Below are 23,060 nucleotides of genomic sequence, written 5' to 3'. Positions count from 1 at the left end.
AAGGTTTTCCATGACAAATATTTGAGGTCGCATGAAGAAGCTGGTTCGAAAGCTTGCAGAACTAATGACAGGTCCCATGGTCGAATAGGTTCTCTAAAAGGGGGCTTCAGATGATTCACACCTTTTATGAAGGTCTTGCATAATTTGTGTGACATAAGAGAGGAGTCTTGGACACCCTCATGGAAACTGGATATTGCAGCAAAATGAACTCTAATGGTAGAGGCCAATAGACCAGACTGAAAGAGATCAGCTAGATAATCTAGTGCTATCGACACTGGTGCTGAAAAAGCATCTACTTGCTTTTCTTTCAGCCAGCAGGTAAATCTTTTCCACTTGCTTAGATAAGTAATTCTAGTGGAAGACTTATGAGATGCAATAAGAATGTCCCGTACTGGTAAAGAACGATCATTCCGCCTGGCAATCAAGGGAATTGGAGGAGCCAAGCTGTGAGCTTCAGGCTGTCCAAGTTGGGATGAATCAGATTCTGCAGATGGGAGATCAACCCCAGGGTTAGATGGAGAATCCATGGTTGATCTAGCAGGTTCATAGATTAGTACTAGGCTAATTGCCCTTGCGAGCCATTTTAAGCCTAGCCAATTATCCCCTGTGAGATTCAAACCCTGTACCTTGTGTTTGCAAGGGAAACACCTTAACCATCAGGCCACCCTCCCAACCCCCGTTGGTGAGGCCAAAGGAAGGGGAACCAAATCTGATGAGGCCAATATGGTGCAATGAGGATCACCTTGCTCTTCAACCGACAGGCTTTCTTCAGAAATTGGGGGAAGAGGTGGAAATGCATAAAGAAGACCCGAGGGCCAATCGTGGACTAGAGCGTCCCTGGGTGACTGTCCCAGAGGGGGAATCAGGGCGAAGTAGTTGCTGCATTTGTAGTTGGTCGGGGATGCAAAGAGGTCGCAGCAAGGACGGCCCCAGCGGTGGAAGATCTCTGCCACTATCAAGGGATTCAGGGACCACTCGTGAGGTTGCAGAATGCACCTGCTGAGTCTGTCTGCTGTCACATTGGAACTCCCAGGAATGTGTGTTGCTAGAAGAAAACAGTTGGTAGCCATCGCCCATTGCCATATCCTCATGCCCTCTCGACAAAGGGGGTAAGATTTGGTTCTGCCCTGTTTGTTGATGTACCAGACCACCGCCATGTTGTCTGATTATATCGCAATAGTCCCAGATGGCAGCAGGGGATGGAATGCTTGCAACGCCAGAAGTACTGCCCTCAGCTCTAAAACATTTATATGCAGTTAGGCCTCCAGTTCGGACCAAATGCCTTGGACTGTCTGACCCTGACATAGCCCCCTCCACCCCATCAGGGAGGCGTCCGTGGTCACTGTAGCCCTGGGTTGCTGGGGGGAGAAGGGGCGAGACCATTGTGATGGGTTGTGGGTCACTCACCAATTTAAATCCTGTTTGCACCTGTGAGTTACTCAAATCTTGGCTGAAAGAGGATACTGAAAAGGATACCATTGGCTGAGCAGTAGCCATTGTAGAAGCCTCATGTGAAACCTGGCCAGGGGGACTATGGTGATGGAGGCTGCCATGGAATCCAACAGCCGTAGGACAGAGTGAGCCGTGGATTTTTTCCCTTGAAAGGATTGGGATCAGTTGTTGCTTTATCCTTAGAATTCTGTGCTCTGGAATGGATGCTCTGCAATTCTTTGTATCCAATATGACCCCTATGAATTCTGTGGACTGAGATGGGGTGAGATTAGATTTTTGCCAGTTTATGGTTATGCCTAGCCTTTCTGCAGCAAGGAGAGAGTATGCCAGGGATTCTTTCAATAAATGAATGGTGGGTTCAGAGATGAGCCAGTCATCTAGGTATGGAAACACCTGGAATCCTTGTAGTCACAAGTGAGCTGTGACGACTGCCATGCACTTTGTGAACACTCTAGGGGCTGTAACTGGTAGTGACTGGCTCCAGCACGGAAGCGCAGAAATCTTCTTGATGGCCTGTCCACTTTTATGTGGTAGTACGCATCTTGAAGATCTATCGAGCACATCCAATCGTCTTTTTCCAAAAGTGGGAGGATAGACTGTATTGTGATCATCTGGAATTTTTGTACTCTTACAAACTTGTTCAATACACTGAGATCCAAAATTGGTCTCCAGTCCCCGGTTTTCTTTGGCACCAAAAATAGTCTTGAGTAGAATCCGGATCCTATCTGGTCTGGAGGGACTATTTGGATGACTTTTTTTCTTAGCAGCTTTGCTATCAGTGCTGCTTCTTCCCTTTGACTGGGTGGAATGTTGGATAAGTTTGTTGGGGGGGGCAGGACAAAGATCGAAGGGAATATGGTAACCTCTGGTTATTATCCTTTGTATCCAAGGGTCGGTGGTGATAGTTAGCCAGGCAGAAGGGTACAAGGAGAAACGACCCCCAACCACCTCCAGAGGAAAGGAGTTGGGCCGCTCTTCAGGAGCGCTGGTAGGATTGATCAGGAAAAGAGTCCCTGGAACCCTGGTTACGTGGACCCCCTCTGCCCCGAAAAGGACGTCTTCCCTATGAGGTTCCCCCTCTGCCTCTAGGGGAAAACTCAGCCTGTGTGTCACAGAAAGTACCCTGAGACTTTTTGTACCATATCGTTTCACTCTTCTGGTTTCTTGAGAAAGCACGTTGAGGGGAAAAATAACAGACACCCACTGCAGAAAGGGTCTTACCATCCTGTTCACATCTGGCCAGTGTGCTTTTAACCTTGGGTCCAAACAAAGCAGAGGCTTCGATGGGAGCATTGAGAAAGGAAGCCTTGAAGGGTTCCGCGAAACTGCATAAGCGCATCCAGGCGTGCAGTCTCAAAACAATGCCTGAACTCGCCGCTCTAGCTGCTACTTCTGATGCATGAGATATCAGGCGCATGGAGGAGTTTGATATAGATTCAATGGTAGCCAGCTGAGAGGCCACTTTGTCATGGACCTCATCAGACATGGCACCAGCCAAAGATTCAGAGAACTCAGATACAAAGTCCCTTTGAAGCCTGGTAAAGTGTGCTATATAATTCAGGGACCTGATTGCAAAGGTCGCTGATGCAAAAGTACCCCTCCCTATTCTGTCCAGAGCCCGTGACTCTTTGTTGGGCAGATGGACAGTCTGGCTTTCTTCTTCTGCCAGGTCCTTCTTGGTCGCCACCACCAGAGCATCTACAGGAAGACCTTTGGACCAATGGGGGTCAGTAACAGGAGGGGACAAAATGTTATCTGGCCTCCGGAGAATGGCCTCAACGGTGTCAGGAGCTTTCCATGCATGCTGCACGATGAGCCAGACCGGTTCGTCGGCAGGTGGAGTAACCCAGGAGGTAGGGGGCCGGGCGCAAAAGGCCTGCAGGAACACAGACTCTTCAGAGGTCGGGTTAGAGGGCTGCCAGTCACCTCTCTGTTTAAGGATTTCGAGGATATCACCAAAGGATACCTCAGAGGGTGAGCGAGGGGACCCTTCCCCATCATCAAAGTCTGTGTCTTCAGTAAGGGACTCCTCTGTGGAGTCCATGTGCTTCCTCTTACACAAGCTTTTCCAATGAACTTCCTCAGAGGGAGAAGCTGAGGAAGACAATGCAAAAGGGACTTCCTGTGGGAGTATATCCTGAGGCCCTTGCGCCTGGTGTCCGCTAGGAGCGACTTGTGTACACTGCGGTCCAGAGGAGGGCAGGGAGATTGACAGCACAATATCGCCAGCAGATGCCAAAGCCTTCTCCATTAGTTGGAAGGCCAGTCCACCTGAAGAGGGGCGAGTGTCCAGGACAGGGGTCACCCCGCCCCTAAGTGGCTCAGCCTGCCAACTTGGAGTCCCTGGATGGCTGTGAAACACCAAATTACGTACACCACAGCTGACATCCTGAGTTGTAGCAAAGCTCTCCTGACATGAAGGCAACTGCGGTTCCTTAGTGAGGTCCATACAAGGAACCGTAGAGGGGGAAGACTGTGCTCTATCAAGGGGCTTCAAAGGCAATGAAGGAGGAGAATAAGTGGGGGTCTTTGGCAAAGGGTGATCACCTCCCAAGGAAGGATAGGCCCTGGGGGTGGGATACCTCTGGCCAAGAGCACTTGATCCACAAGACGCAACACGTCGTGTTCAGAGAGGCTTCTAGTGGATTTCACGGACATGGCTAAGGGAGAGTCAGGTCTATCCACAGATGGGACAAGCTCGGTGCCCACCTCACCAGTCTGCACTGAAAACAACGGAGCCGTAAGAGACTGAACTACAGGTGTCTGCACCGAGGAAATCATAGGTGCTGAAGTCATGGTCTGCACTGACAATAAGGTCGGTGCCGAGGCTGGGACTGAAAAAATCGGTGTCAATAACGGACTTGTCGGTTCCGGGTAAGGTGTCGGAGCCGATGTGGTTACAGTCTGCACCAACTGGATAATCGGTGCCGGTAGACAGGTCTGAAACAAGGAGCCCCTCGGTACTGATACGGTAAATGGCACGCTAGTCGGTGCCGAAATCACAAATGGCGCTGATGGCCTCGGTGCCGAAGGTCTAGGCACCGAAAGTGCTGGAGCCGAAAGAGTCAGATCCGAAGTAAAAAGCTTAGCCTTCTTGGGTCTCGGTTGGTGAGAGCCCCCAGCCGAGGACGAAAAAAGAGATTTGGCCTTTGAATGACCATCAAGTCTTTTTCTTATGGGATGTTGGAGGGGTTGAAGCCCCAGAAATGGCCTCTGAAAAGGGAAATTTGAGTAGCCCCTTCAGTAACAATTTATTTTTCCTCTCTATCAACATCCTGTTAGAGAAGTTCTTACAAATTCCACAGGGCAGATCAACTGATAAATGAGGCACACCTAATCAATAGACACACAGAGAATGTGCATCTGAAGTAGGTAATTTATGTCCACAATCTGAACATCTCTTAAATCCTGGACTACCTTTTTTATCTGCCATGATAGGAAAGAAGAAAATCAGAAAGAATACCAGCAATGGTACAAGAAATACCCAAAGGTAATGAATAAAGGGGTCTACCAATGATGGTACAGAAGAAAATACCTTGTGGTAAAAAGACTGGGATAGTTGCTAAATGCGATAAGGTAAGAGGAAACAATTTAGAAACTTTTCTGAGAAAAAAAGTTGTTTTATACCAGTATGACAACAAAATATTATACTTGGCTCAAGAGAAGTAGCTTGACACGACCGAATGGCGATGCGGCAAACGAAATCTGAGGTAACAGGGAGAGGGGAATTCTGGGTAAGACTTTGTAGCTGACACAAGCTTGGAAGATGGCCGGCTCGGTTCTGACGTCGGAACCGATACCCATACATAAGGAATGAACGAGAATTAACAATATCAGATATTACTTTCTAGTAGCAGGCTTTCTTGCCTCCATTTCCTCAGAAAACAGGTGTCTAGAAGAAATTAAGATCTTATCATCCAGGCAGTCACCTGAAGATGACTGATGTCAGGATGTGTCAAACACCCTTGTTCTTGTGTGAGTAGACCCAGCCTGTGAGGGAGCTTGTGGTAATTGCCTCTGGCCATTTCCAAAAGAAGGGAGAACAGTGGTTGCCTGGGCTAGAAGTCATCATAATCATCTTTGGGGATTCCTTCTGAATCTTCAGACGTACCCTGGATATTAGTGGAAAGGGTGGAAAAGCATACAGAAACATTCTTGTCCAAAGAAAAGAAAAGACATACGTCTTCCAGGCATTTTTACATGGAGTCCTGTTGGAGAATCCTGCAACTGATTGTTCAAAGAGGAGGCAAATACGTCTATCTGAGGAACTCCCTACAGGTGGCTCTAAGTTTGGAAGATCCCCTGATCCAGTTTTCATTTGTGAGCATCTGCCATGTTCCTGCTCGGATGGTCTGCAATACAATTTTGCTCAGACAGAATGTAGCATTCCTGTAGAGTGGAAATGTGCTATGAAGCAATATCCCAAGCTAACATGGCCAGTCTGCAAAGGGGGTATGACTTAGTTCCCCCTTGCTTGCTGATATACCACATGATTGGTCCTGAGAACCAAAGATGGTTTAGACAGTTGAATGCCTTTATCAGGGCAAATATCTCCTTGATATTGTATGCTTGCATCTGTCCTTGGTGTCCAACATCCCATGCAATTTTATCCCTCCTGAAACTGCTCCCCAGGCAATGTGAAAAGCATGTGTGGTGACTGACTGTTCTGAAGCAGAGAAGAATAAGGGTAGACGCAGATTCTAGGATATTTGTTGTTTCCACCAAAAGATCTCTTATCTGACAAACCCCAGCACTGGGATTTGAAAAGATAAAGGGTGTTGATGCTGGGACCAAACACATTTCAGATATCACTGTATCTTTCCCATGTGAAGTCTTGCCAGGGGTATCATGAGAATCACAGATGCCATGAGACCCAAAAAACCTGAGGTATTCCTTTACAGTGACCAAAGTCTGAGGAGAAAAACCTTAGGCATTGCTCCAAATAAAGATTTTTTTTCCCTGTGGAAGTAAATCTAATTGAACTGAGGCATCTAGCTGACATCTTAGAAACACAATCCTGTGTGAAGGAGTCAAGAAAAACTTTTGAGTGTTCTCTTGGAATCCCAGCTTATGTAAGAGATCTCTCATCTAAGACAGACAGAGAGATTCCAGACACTTTGAAAAAGACTCTGTAAAGATAAACAAGTCATCTAAACCTGGAAAAATGTGGATACCCTGTAGCCTGCGATGAGGTATAACTGGTACTAGACAATTTGTGAACAGTCTTGGTGCAGTGGACAGTGCAAAGGGTAAGGCAGAGAACTGATAATGTGATCCAGACCCAAAACTCCTTAAGAGACATCTGAAGTCAGGATGAATAGGTTGTTGATGAAAAGTCTAGTGTTACAAGGAAACTTGAACAAGGAAGAGGTAACAGTTTGTAAAATGACATCATTTTGAATCTGGGATTAGGAAAGAAAGATCCAAAACTGGTCTCCAAGCATCTCCTTCCTCTGGCACAAGGAACATCCCTGAATAAAAATCCTTCCCCACCTGGGAAGGAAGAACTGGTTCTATCACTCTTTGCGACACCATGTGATGAAGAACAGGTGGGAAAAAAAGTGTCTGATATGGAGGATGAGAAATGGCCCACCTGGAAAAGAAGAATTACCTCCCACAGCCATCTGTAACCTTGATGAATATTTTTCAAAATCCAGTAAACTACTCCTATCCAAAGACATTTGAAGAGATGTAGATAAATGTTTGCTTTTCTGTTTCTTTTTGACAGGAAAATGGGGCCAACCATGTTACTAATGGCAGCAGCTACTTCCCCAATAATGGGCATAGTATTCTGACACATCAGAGAAAGCTTTCCTGTTCCCTCTGTCAGGACTAGCAAAGTGGCTCCACCTTGCCCACTAAGGGGACCCCAACAGCCTCAGAGGACATGGCTAACTCCTGGTCCATATTGCTGTAGGTACTACACCAGAATAATCCTGGATAAAAGATGAGTGGTCTGAGGTACAACAAATGGCTACAGCAGAGTCACCCACTTGTGGATGAGGCAAACTGCTAGCCTGTTGTGGCAGCAAAGGCAGTTTGCTTAACTTTTTATTTTTATGGCTGGAAGAAGAACCTACTGTGGGATCTGAAGTCTGTACCATGGTCAAGGAAAAAATGGTGCCTCTTTCCTGGGGAAGACAAGCTGCAATTGACGGTAAACACTACCAGTCAACAAAAGTTACATTTTTCACTGAAAAAATACAGCAATAAGCACTTTAAAACACCATGCCAGTCCAACAATAGAAAAATAAATACAAATTCTCTACAGAAAAAATGCTTTCAGTTACTGAGCACTACTTTTAAACTAACAAAAAAGTGCTCCTTTAAAAGTGCATTACAGTCTCAAGACAGTCCATTAACACATAACACTCCTAGCTTTAAAATAACATTCCTGAAGTGGAAATTAATAAAACACCAAAACAATTAAGAAAATTGAAGTATTTTTCCCCAAAGGGAACTTATCTGCCCAGCAAAGGAAAGCACAAGCCAACTGTTGATCTTCAAAAGTCTCAGAGCAGTGTAGTCTTCGGCAACAGTAAAATTCTAAGGGGATTTGCACTCAGATATGTATTATAATCAGCTCAGTTCAAGATGCTTGACAGTTTGGAAGCACAAAAGGTGCCCTGAAGCTTTGGAAGCTGTCCGGATGTTATATCCTTAGTAGGGCATAACCCATACAGCTAGGGCTACTGCAGCAGTGATCAATACGATGAATATCTGATAATTTAAGCCAGACACAGCAAATCTTAAGAAGCACTTGAAAGGCATGACAATAGAAATGTGATGATAGGCATCCTTTAGATCAAACTTTACCATGAAAACTAGATGAGAAATCACAGGAGCAAGATACTGAAGTGATAACATCATGAAATTCAGAAAAAAAGATTCAGCACCGCCCTCCATGATCCTTCTGGTTTGGGAACTAGAAATATCCTTGCCTTGGAGACTGACAGGTACTGGTTATATGACTCCTGGGCACAGCATGTTTTGCAGAATGGGAGGAAAATGAGAAATAAGGATCCCTGGTTAAGAGGGAATCCCCTGAAAAGGATGAAAGGGTTTTCATTAACAAGAGCACCCCCAAGTGATTATGTTCAGAACCCAACTGATTGAAATTATCTGATGCCATATAGGAAGATGAAGTCTCAGGGACATGGAAAGGTTGTCAAGGTGGGAAGCAAGGGGAATGAACAGACAGTCATGCTAACTTGGAAAACTGCCCCTGATTTTTGGATGCTTCTTCGTTTTTCTTTAGCCTCCTTTTCCCTGTTTTTTTTTTACTTGAATTATTGACTCCTTGCTGTTTAAACATTTTATGGGAAAATGAGGCACTGAAGAAGGGAAAATTATTATTTGGTCTGAAAAAGGAGGGTTGAAAAATCAGTCACTCCATGAATCAGTTCTCTCTGTCATGCTAATTTAATAAAGGTGTTTAAAAAAGGAAGTATTATTTAAGACACAGGCATAAATATACTAACAGAAGAGAAAATATGTTTTCCATTTACATATATTATACATCACATATATATACTTCTTTGCAGCTATCATCAGTACATTAAAGTATTAAAGCTGCTATTTGTTTTTACTTCCCGTAACTCAAACTTTATTTTTCACCAATCTGCTTGCCATTATACCTTTAAATTTTCCATTTCCCTCAACAAAGAATGCGCATAACTTTCAAGATTAATTGCTTGCACCTGTAGACAGCTTATGTAAAGGTAGTTCATAGGTAGGTAATAGGCTACTGGCCCTAGGGCCTACATAAGCCTTGCCAAAAAGGTACCCTGACTTCCACCACCCAAGAAAATTATTTTCCTGTGCCCCTGTCGAGCAGAGCCACAGAAGTGATCCCCAGGGTGAATTTCCTATTTCCCATCCAATTATCAAGATTTTTCTTGAGCAGTGCTAATGAAGAGCTCTGTTTGACATAGATAGGTAGTCTGTTTCCAGAGTATGGGAAGTCTCTGGGCAGGAATCTATCCCTCCAGAATGTTCTGTTTATTGTGGTGACAAGGTTTAAGTCCCTACAGCATGTAGCTCGGAGGGATTGGGATTTCTTTAAGTGGAGCATGCCCAACAGCTCTGGGTTTGACATAGCTTTGTATGTTAGGCAGATATCAGCTCGGAGTAGGCGATATGTGATGGAGTAAAGCTGGAGTTTTTTGAGACGGTCTGTGTAGGGCATCTGTTTGAGGCCAGTAATCCTCTTTGTGAGGTAGTTCTGTGGCCTTTCTAGTTGTTGTAAATGTCATGTGAGGTACATACCAAACGGGGCATTGTACTCTATAATGGGTCTTAATGAGTGATGAGTAGAGGGGAACAATGACCTCTTTTTTTCTGGATGAGAAACCTTTTGTGATGAGGTGCACCACATTGAAGGATTTCTTGACCACTGTGGCGATGTGATTATCAAAGGACAGACTACTGTCCACCTGTGTCCCAAGGTCTCTTATCACACTTTCGGTATTAAGTAGATTACCACCTATGTGGTAGTTCATGGGTACAGAGTTTTTACCAAAGATGAAGAAAGTAATGAATTTTTGTAAATTCCACTCAGAACAGAATGTACAACTACCTTCGGCTGAAGATTTCTTGACTCCCGCTTATCATGTACTAATGGAAAAAAAATAAACTAATATCTTTTCAGATGCAAAAACTTAACATTTTTCAAGGCTTTCATCATTTTGTCTTATTTTCCAAATCTACGCGTTTACAAAAACACTTATTTATACTATATATATGTTATATATAACATAATCACTGCACATTTATACCCCACGCCAACCGAGCTGTTCAAGATCGCAGTACATTAACATTAAACTTGCTTTTGTCCAGCCTTTCTTGTTTTGTTATACTGTAAAGCATATATTTCTTACAACTAAAAAAGTACTTGTTTACTTTAATATTTTTAACACATACAACAGTCACTGGAAAGATCCCCCCCACCGTATATAAAATATCCCCAACTACAAAACTACACAAAACTGCTTTATTACTTACAGCATGCAGTTTACTTTATGAAATATTTTACACAAATGCCAATTTGTGTCTTTTGGCTTTTCCCGGTTAGGGGTCACCACAGCGGAACTCCAGTCCGCTAATGATTGGTAGTGGATTTTTACGTACCGGGTTACCAGCCGTGACGCACAACCTTCAACGAAGGCATGCCCCATTCACGTATGCCTCCACACAGAAGACGCTCTAGCTGAGAATCGAACGGGACAACGTCTTGCTATGAGGCGACAACGCTACCACAGCACCACCACCGCAAGAATGCAAAATGCTTTACTTACAGTTACTTTTTCCCCTTTTAGTGGGAAAACACACACACTCACACTCACACACACACACACACACACACACACACTCACACTCACACACACACACACACACGCTTTGGTCTCATTCCTGTCAAAACCTATGTCATTTTATTTGAAAACAGTAATAGGGATTAAAATATTTGAACTAGTTAAGCAGCTTAGCTTTGGGGGAAGTTAAATTTCCCACTAGTGACTCATTCTAGGACACCTTGTCTTCAACTAAAGTTACTCATTCTTTGAAAATGAGTTCAGCAATTGATCCAGTTAATATGTACATTCCAAATGGAGTGTTTGGTGTACTTTTGAAGAGCCTGGAAAAAGTAAAGAAAATATTTACAAGTGCTGCAGATGAGGACAGAGAGACACTCAGAGAGGTAGCCTGCTGCCCAGAGTCACTGAGTGCATGTCTATAACTTTTTCTATGTGCTTTGTGCAATTTTTAAATTCTCTTAAAAGTCAGGAGTACTTACATTATAGTGATCTTCATATAATAACGGTGGTAGTAGTAGTAGTTCGAGCTAGATGACAGTGTTTTTCACTGACCTTTCTCTGCTCATTTTTTTTATATTACCTTTGCAACAATATATTTGCTTGCATATTTAATTTTCAAAGTGTACTGCCTAATTTATTAAAGAGTTAACTTATTCTGTCCCAACAGCTTGTACCTAACTGCTGAAACATGGCCACACACATGTACATACATGCGTACATTTATTTAAAGATATTTTGCACAAAACTGGTGAATTTTAACTGTTGATATCCACCTCACATTTGAAGAGGGAGCCTTCATAGTAACATTGTTATATCTGGCTCATTTTGCGTATGTACAGTAAATGTGACTCTGGTGTGCTAGATTGACCTAGCTGATGGTACGGTGTTGCTGTAAAAGTAGGAAGAGGCAATAGCACAAAAATATAATTTTTGGCCTTCACAGGAAACACTGTATCTACTAAATGCAAAGTAGGTTTGGTTATGATACAGTTACTTTTGTTAGGATATCAATCAATGGCACTGGTCTGAATGTGATTTTTGTGGATTTCTGGGAAGCCAGTGTTCATATTGACACTCTTCAACTGTTCATTGGGAAGCTTATTTGTGTGTCCTTTGCTATTCCTAGATTAAGGCAACACTGTTCATCTAACAAAAACTCTTAAGGCTGAATACCTCATTCACATATTGACAGTGGAGCTGTTTACATTGCTGTCACTAATAGGGCAAATAGCAAAACCAGTTAATCAAGAGAAATTTGTATACCATTAAATCTTATAGTTCTTTGTTCCACAGCTGTCTTCCAGATGTTAGCACCTGGATAAATGCTCTTTTTACTGCCCAAAGCATTTGAAAGGGAGTGAAACTAGTACTAGCTAGTAGGCAACACTTGGCACATTACAAGTAAACGTGTGTTGATATGTGAATGACAACATTTAAATTAGAACAGCAAATGGCTATGAAAACAGCATAAACGTAGAGGTTTGCACTGTTTGTAGAAACAAAAATTATCTGGCCAGAGCATATTTTGCACACCCTTACGGCTAACAGCCACTGGGAACAACAGAAGCATCCTGGATATAATCCGATAATTGACAAAAAATGCATAAAAAAAGGAAGTGAGATTTTGATTCATACTGGAAATTTTGACAACATAACTTCTGTTAACTGCAAATCTTTCAATACAAGGAATACTACACTGTTGAATTACAATAATGGTATATTTGCTAGAATGTGCAGTCAAAAGCACAGATACATCTAAAATCATACAAAACACTGTATAAAATTCTACTGAAAAAAGTCTGTGCTTAGTAATACGTTTAAAATGGATTACATAATATAGGATCCCATAAAAGCATTGCAACAAAGTACTCCTTCCAAACCAATAATGTTGTTGTAATGGAATTTCTGAGACAGATGATTCAAGTTGTAACTGTTCAAGTAAACACTTAGTACTTACTTTGGTATCTCCACCTCGGGAGCCACACTTACGGAATCCTGCAAGTAGAAATGTCTGTGAATATCACCATCCTAACAATAAAAAGAAAAAAAATTAGTCTAATAAATGATATAAAGGAGCACATAAAAGTGTTCAAATGGGACTATTATTCAAATGCAACAGAGACTAGGAAGACATAGACAAGCTAAGTGTCATGAAATACAACAAACAGTCATACCTCTAAACTGTACAAATTTACACAGAATGTTCAGATTTATGCCTCATATTTTTAGTCCATTTTTTAAATATTTGTGATTTTCTGGCAAATTAAAGACTAAAGTCAGAAAATAATGAATGACATTTGAATTTCAGACTTCATACCCTTCAGAAAATTCATGCTAATGCAAAACCTGTTAATCTATCAACTAAGTTTGTAAGAGCAATATTTAATAAATGTTCCTATTTTGGGGCCTTTGTCCCCCCATATCTATGGCTTTCTCGAGATTTACTGTTCTAAGAGGTTGACAGGCATGTGAAGAGTCACTTAAGAAAGTGATGTGATTTAAATATTGCAAGCATGGCCGAGTACTGTAGATGAGGCATTCAAAGTCACTACCACATGCAAGATATAGTACCCCCAAATAGCAAAGTACAGCCACCATCTACAGAGGCAATCCTTCAATCTTCCTACGCTAAGTGCACTTACTCACTGAAAAGGGAAAAGACAAAATGGTATTACATTTAACAACACACATCTAAACTGAATTAATCTGTACACATACACTGCAAAAAAAGGCAAAGAAAATAAGTTTTCAGTCTGAGGCAACACTGCCCAGTATAACAGCATACTTTAGATCAGAGCTCATCAACCTACAAAACAAGCACTAACAGACCTGCATTGCTGCGGAACCCATGCTAGCTGTTCAAAGGTACTTACTATGGAAAGATCTTAAGAAGTTTAGCACTACATTCCCATGGTAGCTTTTTTAGCTTTATTTTGTATATGAATAACCCAGAGGTGGGCAAAACAGGGGATATTGTGGGAACACTTACTGGCTGCCCCTACTGGTGATGGAAAAGGGTGCTAAACCAGGTGAATTTATGGCTTCCCATCTATTTCTTCAAATTACTTTTGAATAAGGTACAAGAAGTACTTTGCTTTATATGGAGAGGAAGGCAGTTCCACAGAAGCAGTATTCTTTGCAATACATATTTCTCTTTTCAACATGTCCTACTTACATTGCAAAAGAGACCGAGATCCCTTAAGTATGTGTTCATGTTACCACTGGACTTGCCAATGTAAAGATCTAACAGCACAGGGTCTGTTGAGGGACCACATGCAAGGTAGAGGTCGCATTTTGTTTCCTAGGTTGGTGTAAGTTCATTTCAATTGCATTTATTTGATAAACTGTTGGCTGATGAACTTGCAGCTAGAAGAATTATTACAAATCTCATATCCATCATTCCACCTACACACATGCACACAATATATATCTACTTTACATTACTGAAAGTCCATAACACCGAAGATGAACTGGCCGAGAAGAGAATAATAAAACTTAAAATGCCAAGACACGTTGTTTTTCCTAGGGCAGGTAAACACTTGCCCAAAACTACACTACAACACACCGTACTATCTGAAACTCACCTAGGTGGGGGAGTTACACCCCAACACCCCCCCCCGATGTGTGGGGTTGCATTTCCCACACATCCACTAACTATATATACCAACTTTGGGATCACACTACAGTGGGAAAAAGGGCATTATTCCCCACGTTGGACAAGTGTTTACTTGCCCTGGGAAAAACAATGTGGTCCGTCATTTTAAATTTCGCTATTCACGTCTCGGCCAATTCATCTTCAGCGTTATGGACTTTCGGTAATGAGAAGTAGACCCATACATACGTGTATATATAAAAACGCCCACACACATAGATTAATTTAATACACTCAAATTACTTATTTCTAAATTTGGATAGTGAGCAGCTTCACTGAGAGGCTACTCTAATGCTATTTGTTCCCCTTCTTTTACTAAACTGACTCCATATTTAAATCTTAGCCCCTAATAGTTACACAACAGTGAAAACTCCCAAGCATGCTCTAAAAAGCTAACCCCTCTTAGTTTTTCAAATGCACTAAAGTCTGCTAAAATTCTACAGCTAATTAACTGCAATTTGAAATTTCTCACATTTCCATCATATGAACTATGTTAAGAGTAGAGCTCGGTGGGTACATTCACAATAACAGTACAGATGTCTGAATAGTAGCATAACTTGTATATGATGGGAACAGTCAAAGACAGATATCAGTCTTTTGCCCAAGTTTTTTCAACAGTCAGTTGTACATGGGGGGGCAGTGCATGGCTGAAGTGTCATGCGGTAGCCATTGAGATGAAGCTTGCTTATAAAAGCTTGTGCTTTTTTTTTTTTCTCCATTTCTCCTCGGGTACACCTGTCCTGACCACTCCACAGACTCATTTGTTCTGCCTGGGCAGGATTCCTTCAGCTCATTCATTCTCTGTGGGTGAGTATACATGAAGTGATGCAGTCAATGGCAAGGAAGACTTTTTTTCCCTCCTTTAAGCCCAATTCTCTTGTGCAAGCTTGCATGCACCCAAGGTGTTGTCATGCATTGGATGTTTGAAGTTCATGACAATCTTTTGCATGGGCATGATCAATTGTCTCTATCCCCTTCTTGTAGACAAACATCTCCGTGTGATCTCTGGTCTTCACTGGAGATTCAGTCACAAAGTGTGTGCTCATGAGCACATGTCCTGTCTCCCACAGGATGGATGTGGGCAGGATTAAGCATTATTACTCTGTTCCCATGCCATCTCCAGCAGGTATCTGAACCACTAGCTGACCTATGATTCCTTGGTCATGGGGCTTTATCCCTACAATCCGCCACAACTAGTTAAAAGAGATACTCTGTTGCCCTTCCTTCCTCTTTTTGTGCCCAGGAAGTGATCAACAAGCAATTCTACACAGGGTTAAGAACTTCAACCTCAATTTAAATGCTTATTGGCCTAAGCACTTGAACAAGAAACAATCTATGATAATCAAAATGCTTAACATACAAAGCACTTAAACACTGAAATACATAAGACAATAGTAACAGACACTTCAGTCAATAAAATGTAACTTCACTAAAACTTGTGGTCAATCAATGGAATACACAACAAAAGCAAGGTCAAAAAATAGTTCTTCACTGAGCTCTTGATTCATGCTAGATTAACCACTCCTGATATCAACAAGGCAGTCGATCACAAAATCATGGACCTTTAGCAACAAAAGAATGAAAATGAGACAATCTTGACCAAGTGTAAGAAACGATCATCAGCCCCTGGGTAGCATAGTAGTACAACATCTAAGACAGAGATGAAAGTACAAGATGCTCCTGCAGATAAGGACCAAAGTCATGCTGGGACAAATAAACTAGCAGTAGGATTTTAAAGATTATACAGGATCAAACAAGAAGCCAGTTCACTCTCTGTAGCATGTATGTAATATGTTCTTAATGTAATGTATCAATAAATAACCATGCTGCCTAGTTTTGCAGTAGTTGTAGTTCACCTAGCACAATGTCAGGAAACCTGAGGTAAATGCCATCATAGTAATCCAGAAAAGAGTAGAACATGAATTGTGGTAAGGAGATCCCCGTGAAGTAACAAGTACTTGATCCAAGAAATACTCCTCAGATAACAGCAAGATTACTTAACCACAGATAGCATCTGGCAATAAATTGCAACTGTTGACCAAGGATAATTCAAGTTCCCAAACTTCTGACACAAATGTAACTTTACTGACTCCGTTAAAAGTAAAAGCCAGAAACAGCAAAGCTGATGACTCTCTCAGAGACTCCTACACAGCCCATGGTACTGGTGCTAGCTATGTTAAATTTCAAACTATTATTAGACACCCACAGATGAACAATCTCCAAATCATGCACAAGGTTATACATATGTCATATGTTACTAAGGGACAGAGAAGTAAAGCAAACTTTCGTGTTATTAGCATATCAGTGACAAGCTATCTGATGAGATTCCCTAACGGCAGCATAAATGCTGTAAAAAGCAATGGACTGAAGACTGAATCCTATGGCACTCTACTGTCCAGGGAGTGGGAGTCAGAGAAATTCAAATACAAGACCACCTTCTGAGTACAGACTGCCAGGTAGGAGGGTAAACTAATCAAGGACATTAAAGGACATACCATTATCAACTACAACAAATACTGCAGAACAGATCAAGCAAATGTGGCACTTGCAATCCTACTAAGGGCAGTCTGTGTACTATGGTGAGAGCAGCAACTGAAGTGGTAACGGCTGTGGAGTCCAATGACTGTAAAATGCAACTCAAGCTGCAAGTATGTAAGAAATGGAAGGTTTTAGACTGTGCAGAAACTATCAAAATAATGAGGCCAAAAGGTGGCTTCCTAAGGGTCAGAATAACAAAGACCCTTCCAGTAAAGTTGGAAACCCACACAATCCTTAAAAGCAGGCTATCAATATCTGATAAATAATGAGTTGCAACATGTCAGACAAGCCATGGCCAGTCTGGACAGATTAAAGTCCAGCCCACAAACTGCAAGGAGCAAACTTGAGACCACCCTTGTGAACTCTCCATATGTGGGAATAACAGACTCCAACCAACAACAAATAGAACAAATCTCATCTGGGACCAGAGTCCCAGATTTAATAGTAGAGTAGAGAGTGCTGATCTTAAAGTGGCAACCATATCAAACAAAAAATAAGCAGTTATCTCTTAATGATGCAATGAAAAGGCATTATGGTTGGTGACGGACAGACATGCTGGGCTGCAGAGAATATACACCACCTAAAATAGCACAGCTTTTTGTTTAACTACTGACGAGATTCTCTCTGAACTTGTAAGAAGCCTTTTTACAAGAATTCTCAAGTCTAGTAGTGAATATACTGCAAGTTCAGATCAAGTCTGTCATGCCAAATATCTCTGGACTCCAAAGCCATTCAAAATGTCATCTTTATATTTGTTATAGTTACAGCTAAAAGTCAAATTACAGCTCACGTGCCTTAAGCAAGACAAAATATACAAGACTTGGGTCAAGACAGTTGACTACAGTGGATTGTGACTTGCTATAATCAGACATAAAAACATCAGGAATGGTTGCACTGCTCTCCAAAAGAAATTGAATGAGTGCAAAACAAAGCAAGTGACAATTAAGTTTAGAAATGATGCAGAACTTGATCAGCTTTAGATCAAGGTGAGTAAAACAGGGCACCTAAGGAGCAAACTGGACTAAGAACAGGTCAAATTATGAGAGTGGTTCCAACATCAGCATACTGGTTTTCACATCCAAAAAGAAAGAGAAGAAAGTACATCCCTTTCTATGCATCGCAAAGATAATAATCTGAATCCCTTTGTAATGCAGAAGGATTCCTTTCTAAGATCCACTGAATCATTGTCAAACCATGTGCCAATTTCACCAAGAGCCATCATTTTTTTCTGACACAAAAAGGGTCAACAAGGAAATCAACTTAACTCCTGCAGAAATGCACTAACACAAGGTTGATGGTAGATGAGGTGAAAAGTAAAGTTCATATCTACAGGTAGGATATATTCCAAATGTGTTAATACCCATAGAGAAATATGGGCCACCTGATGCTCGGAGTTACAACAGACATCAATGCCTCCATCAGTCTTATCCCACCATGGTACAAGAGAACATAGACACTTGCTACTAAGGTGAGGACTAAGATATCATTAAGACATGTTTTCATTACAAAAAGCAAATTTCACTATGGCAACAAGTCATACATAACTCCAGGCTCATTATGAATGGACTTCCAAGATGGCTGCACAATGATCAACGGTTTAATTTCAGCTCTCCCAGTGTGAAAACAGAAAATGAGAGCTAAGGGATAGAAATTTTGCCAGTTTTAGTAAAATTCAGTTACCAGCTAGTAAGTGCAGTGCCTGGATGCTAGCAAGCAAGAAATTTAGAGAGCTCAAAAGAAAATCGACTAGAAAAGATGAAGAGAAAATACTAAACAGAAGAATCATGTAGCTGTTCAGCAAGAAACAGTTCAAGGTCTAGCTATGGTACAAGAGATGGTGTCCAGTAATTCAGAGGAAAAAATAAATCAAATGTGCTGACAGCTGATTAAAATAAATATGAAAAACTAAAGGAGTATATCAACTCAAACAACAAAAGGCTGGGTAAAAATGGAAGAAGTTTTAAACAGCTATTCGGATGAACTGATAAAACTGCAAAAAACAAAGTTCAAAAGAAGAAAAGGTTGGCTGAGTATGAGAATGCTCAAGAAGAGCTGTTTCAAAAAATGGTGGCACTAGTGGAGACAGCATGCAGAGAAAACCTGAGATTTTCTGCTGTTCCAAAGAAACTGGCACAAATAAGTAGCTGGACTGGTATAATGAAGCAGAATTTGTTAAATGAAAGGTCACACAATGTATATGCTCCAAACATGGCCATGAGAAAGCAGACAACACCTGTATTACTAAAGATGCAATCATACAAGCAGAAAGAGCTGATACTGACAAAACTGTGGCAGAAGGGCAAAATATTAAAAATTGGAGACAGTAAAGTGTTTGTGGAAAAAGATAATTCACTGTACACCAGGCAGAAGAGAAGCAAATTTATCTCAGCAATCAAAGAATGCCGAGAGGCAGGTGTGAGATTAAAGCTGCTGTATCCAGCTGTCTACAGAATATTTTTTTCTTTGAGGATCAAAGTCCTTTACTGATGCAGAACTGGCTAAGGAGGAAATACAAAGGTTTGTCCAAAATGAGAGCCATCAAACAGCAGGGAACTCTTGTTTCTCATTCTTCTGATAATAAAGCTCATAGAAAGAATTTACCAATGAAACCTTTTCCAATGTTCTAAAGGAAAATGCTTGAGAGACAGACAAAAGGCACAGGAGCAGAAAAAAAGAATCGGAAGCACCTTGGACTTGGACAGACTCAGTGGCTGGAAGACGCAGATGAAAAAGAAGAAGATCAGCAACACTGAAATTAGTGAATAAATGTCAGACTATAAAGCATCACACTGGTGAAGTATGGCTTTACAAGAAAAAGAGGCTGAAAAAGACTGAGACTTCTGCTGATGTTGTTAAACTTGTGGGGGGACTGAAAGGCATATACCCAAGTTCATACAATAATGTTTGGAAGGACATTAAAAGAAAAAAAATTAAAGAATTAACCAAGTAAAATAATTTTTGTTTGTAATAACATTTGTATAAAACAAATTCATGATATACCCCTTACAATGCAAAAAGAAAAAAAATGCTGGAGAAAAACACATTTAAGTTAATATGTTACAATTCTGGGTTGTTGGTGTGGGAGATGGGGTGTAAAAGTGCACTGATTACAACACACATAGCGTTGAGATGTCTTGTCCTACTTTGCATAGGCAAATGTCAGGATTAATGCCCTAGGCTTAATCTTATAACAAAAAAAATATGCAAGCATGTGGGCTTGAAAAATAAGACAACACTGTCCAAGTAATGGGATGTTTTCCTTCAGCAAATAATTGTTCAGTTTGAGTTAAAAATTCTGCAGCTGACAGCAGCTGTACATTCTGTTCATATGTCTCCATGGAGATAAAATGACTACAGGTGCAGGCAATAAATTTCAAGAGTTATGCCCATTAATTGTTGAGGATACAAGGGCAAGCAGCTTAGCAAAAATTAAAGTTTGAAAATATTGCAAGTGAATAAAGAGAGCAGCTTTCCTGATACCTAAAATATGTCAACACATTTACTAGAACAGTGCATCCATCAATCTATCGACAACCCCATTTTTCCTGTTTTTGCACATGGGGTCAGTGACAATCGTCTAGAGCCAAGGTTTACACCACCAGGTGGCCAGCCTGTATAATTTAGTTTTATTTAAAGACAGACACTGCAATTTTTCTTAAGACTAAAAGTTACTGTTTTCTGAAAGCATACAAGGCATTTTATTCACATCTGGGAGAGGAATAAAGATAAAACAAGAACATAAAGCAATTAGTTTTAGTAGGAGCACAGGCTGTAATATGCATCTTAGCATGGATAACCTTAATTTTAAGTTAGGTAATGTTTGAGACACAGCTGTCGATTTAAGACAACTGTTCCTATCACGAGGATTAAACTTCATTATTTGAAGATATACATAGTTTTCCATGTTTGTTTTAAGTTAAGAGGTTATAGAGGTGTTTGGGGGGTTGTTTTTTACTTAAAGCATTTTCAGTAATACAAAAAGTCTTTCAAAATGTGACACAGGTTCAAATGAAGATGACAATAAACAACTCTATTTCTTTATTTTTATTTATTTTATTTTGAATTTTTTAACCAGGGTAGAACAGTGATCCCACTGGACCCATTTCAGCCTGGGAAAAACACAACAGATACATGAAATTATATACAAAGAGAATGACAAAATACAATACATAAATATAGTATATAAAAAAGTGAACATCACAGTTGTCCTGAGAGTACAAAGGCAATACATATTATATTCACAGCGACTGAAAAAAATGTAGTATAAAAGCTCAATCTGCCAAAAATGAATGGGTATATGTAACACAAAAGCTGAAAACAGACATTCAAAAAAGCTGTCATATGCAAAAGGTTTGAATAACAACTTCTTATCATAATGACTACATTATCCATATTATTTTGGAACATGAATGGCTCACAGTTGTAGACAAAAAGATAAAAATATTTAATTATATTAAAAGGGCAGACAGCAATGATACAGGAGACACACTTGGAAAGAAATGAGTATGTGAATTTGATAAAGGATTTGAGGATGAATATTCAGCAGAATATTACGAACACAGGAAATGGGGAGTACTTATATTAATTGCTAGGGGAGTTCCAACAATGACAGAAGAGGGGAAAAAAGATAACACAGGTAGATTTGTGGAAGTAAGAGGCTACTGGCAAAGAAGGAGGAGGATTACACTGGCATGAATTTGTATTTTACCTAAACTGCTATTATGGAGCTTAAGAAAATTTTGGGAGAAGTAATTAGCTTTCAACAGGGAATATTACTTATAGGTGGGGACTGGAACTTGATTTGCAAAAGTGAGCAGTACTTGAGGGACCTAGAAAGGAAAATATAACAAAAGAGGGTCGTTTTTTGAAGAAATCTATGAAGATTTCTTTAAAAAAAAAATGGATGTGTGAATTCAATAGCAGGAACTTTTGAGAGAACTTGCATATTATTTCCCAAGGTAGAATTACTGGGCTAGACCAAACAGAAATTATATTTCACAGGAACATGTACATTTAATAGAAAGCTTTGACATATATCCAATAACTATTTCAGACCATGAGCCAAAAAAGTAAGATAAAAATGCAAGGTAATGAAATAAAAAAAGACAACAGTGCTTCACCACCTACCAGTTAAAATGAGAGGAATTTAAGGAATGAGTAGTGAAAAGCATTCAAGAGTTATTACAGAAGATAGGAATTTCTTCAGAAGTTATAGCTAATGATTGGGATAAAATGAAAGTAGAGTTTAAAAACAGGGTAGGTATAAAGGAAAAAGAAATATGGTTAAGAATAAGCAGGCAATACACAGAGGGGCTGACAGAGGTTACAGTATTGCAGAACATCAGGAATCTTACAGAAAAAGAGGTGCAAATGCAGAGTTCTAAAGAGAAAATAAGGGAGTATATGGATAATATGCATGAGTTTACAGCTGTTAAGCAACTATTTTTTGATAATAACTCCAGGAACAATAACTTAAACAACAGAAATTAGAAAGAGTTCTTGCCAAACTCAGGGAGCTTATAACAATAAAAATAACCATAGATCCATTAGAAGTATAAGAGAAACTTTGGAAATTTTATGAACATTTCTAGAAAGCAAAGGAAGGTACAAATCAAGAAAGATCACAAATGGAAATATTTCTGCAAGACTTAAGTATGCCAAGGTTAGAGGGGGATAAGGCTTAGCAATTAACAGTTAATACAGGAGGAGACGAAATACAAAAGGTGACGTATAATCAATTTGCAGGAAAGTCTTCAAGAATAGATAGTACTCCTATGGAAGTTTAGAAGCTAGGAGGGAAGAAGGTGATAAAGAACTGAAAGTTTTTCTTTAATAGTATTTTAAAAAGGGGGAAGCATCAACATCCTGGAAGAATGCTGCGGTGGCTCTATTACATAAAGAAGACAAAGACCCATCAGATCCATCTTCATATAGGCCCATTTCAATTTTAAGCCATTTTACACCATGATTATAAAGTACTTATGTCTACAATAGCTAAAATAATGGCAAAGGTGTTTCCAAAATTCATAAATATGGATCAATGTATGTTTTTTTGACAAAATTAATAGAACAATGATGGTCCAGAGGGAAGTAAAATAAGAAAA

The 23,060-nt window shown here is 40.4% G+C and overlaps 1 protein-coding gene across 1 annotated transcript in view; it reads right to left on the bottom strand.

The window, feature by feature from the left end:
- ZNF511 (zinc finger protein 511) overlaps positions 1-23,060 on the bottom strand; it is a 374,315-nt gene that overhangs the window by 244,723 nt on the left and 106,532 nt on the right. The window contains exon 2 of the mRNA XM_044056782.1: positions 12,724-12,794. Within this exon, the coding sequence (XP_043912717.1) occupies positions 12,724-12,794 (71 nt within the window). The remainder of the gene's footprint in view (positions 1-12,723; positions 12,795-23,060) is intronic.

This window comes from Protopterus annectens, chromosome 14.part0 (assembly GCF_019279795.1).
Source record: "Protopterus annectens isolate FY-2018-M chromosome 14.part0, PAN1.0, whole genome shotgun sequence".
NCBI lineage: Eukaryota > Metazoa > Chordata > Ceratodontiformes > Protopteridae > Protopterus > Protopterus annectens.
The sequence above is the reverse complement of the archived record's forward strand: the minus strand, read 5'-3'. Positions and strand labels throughout refer to the sequence as shown.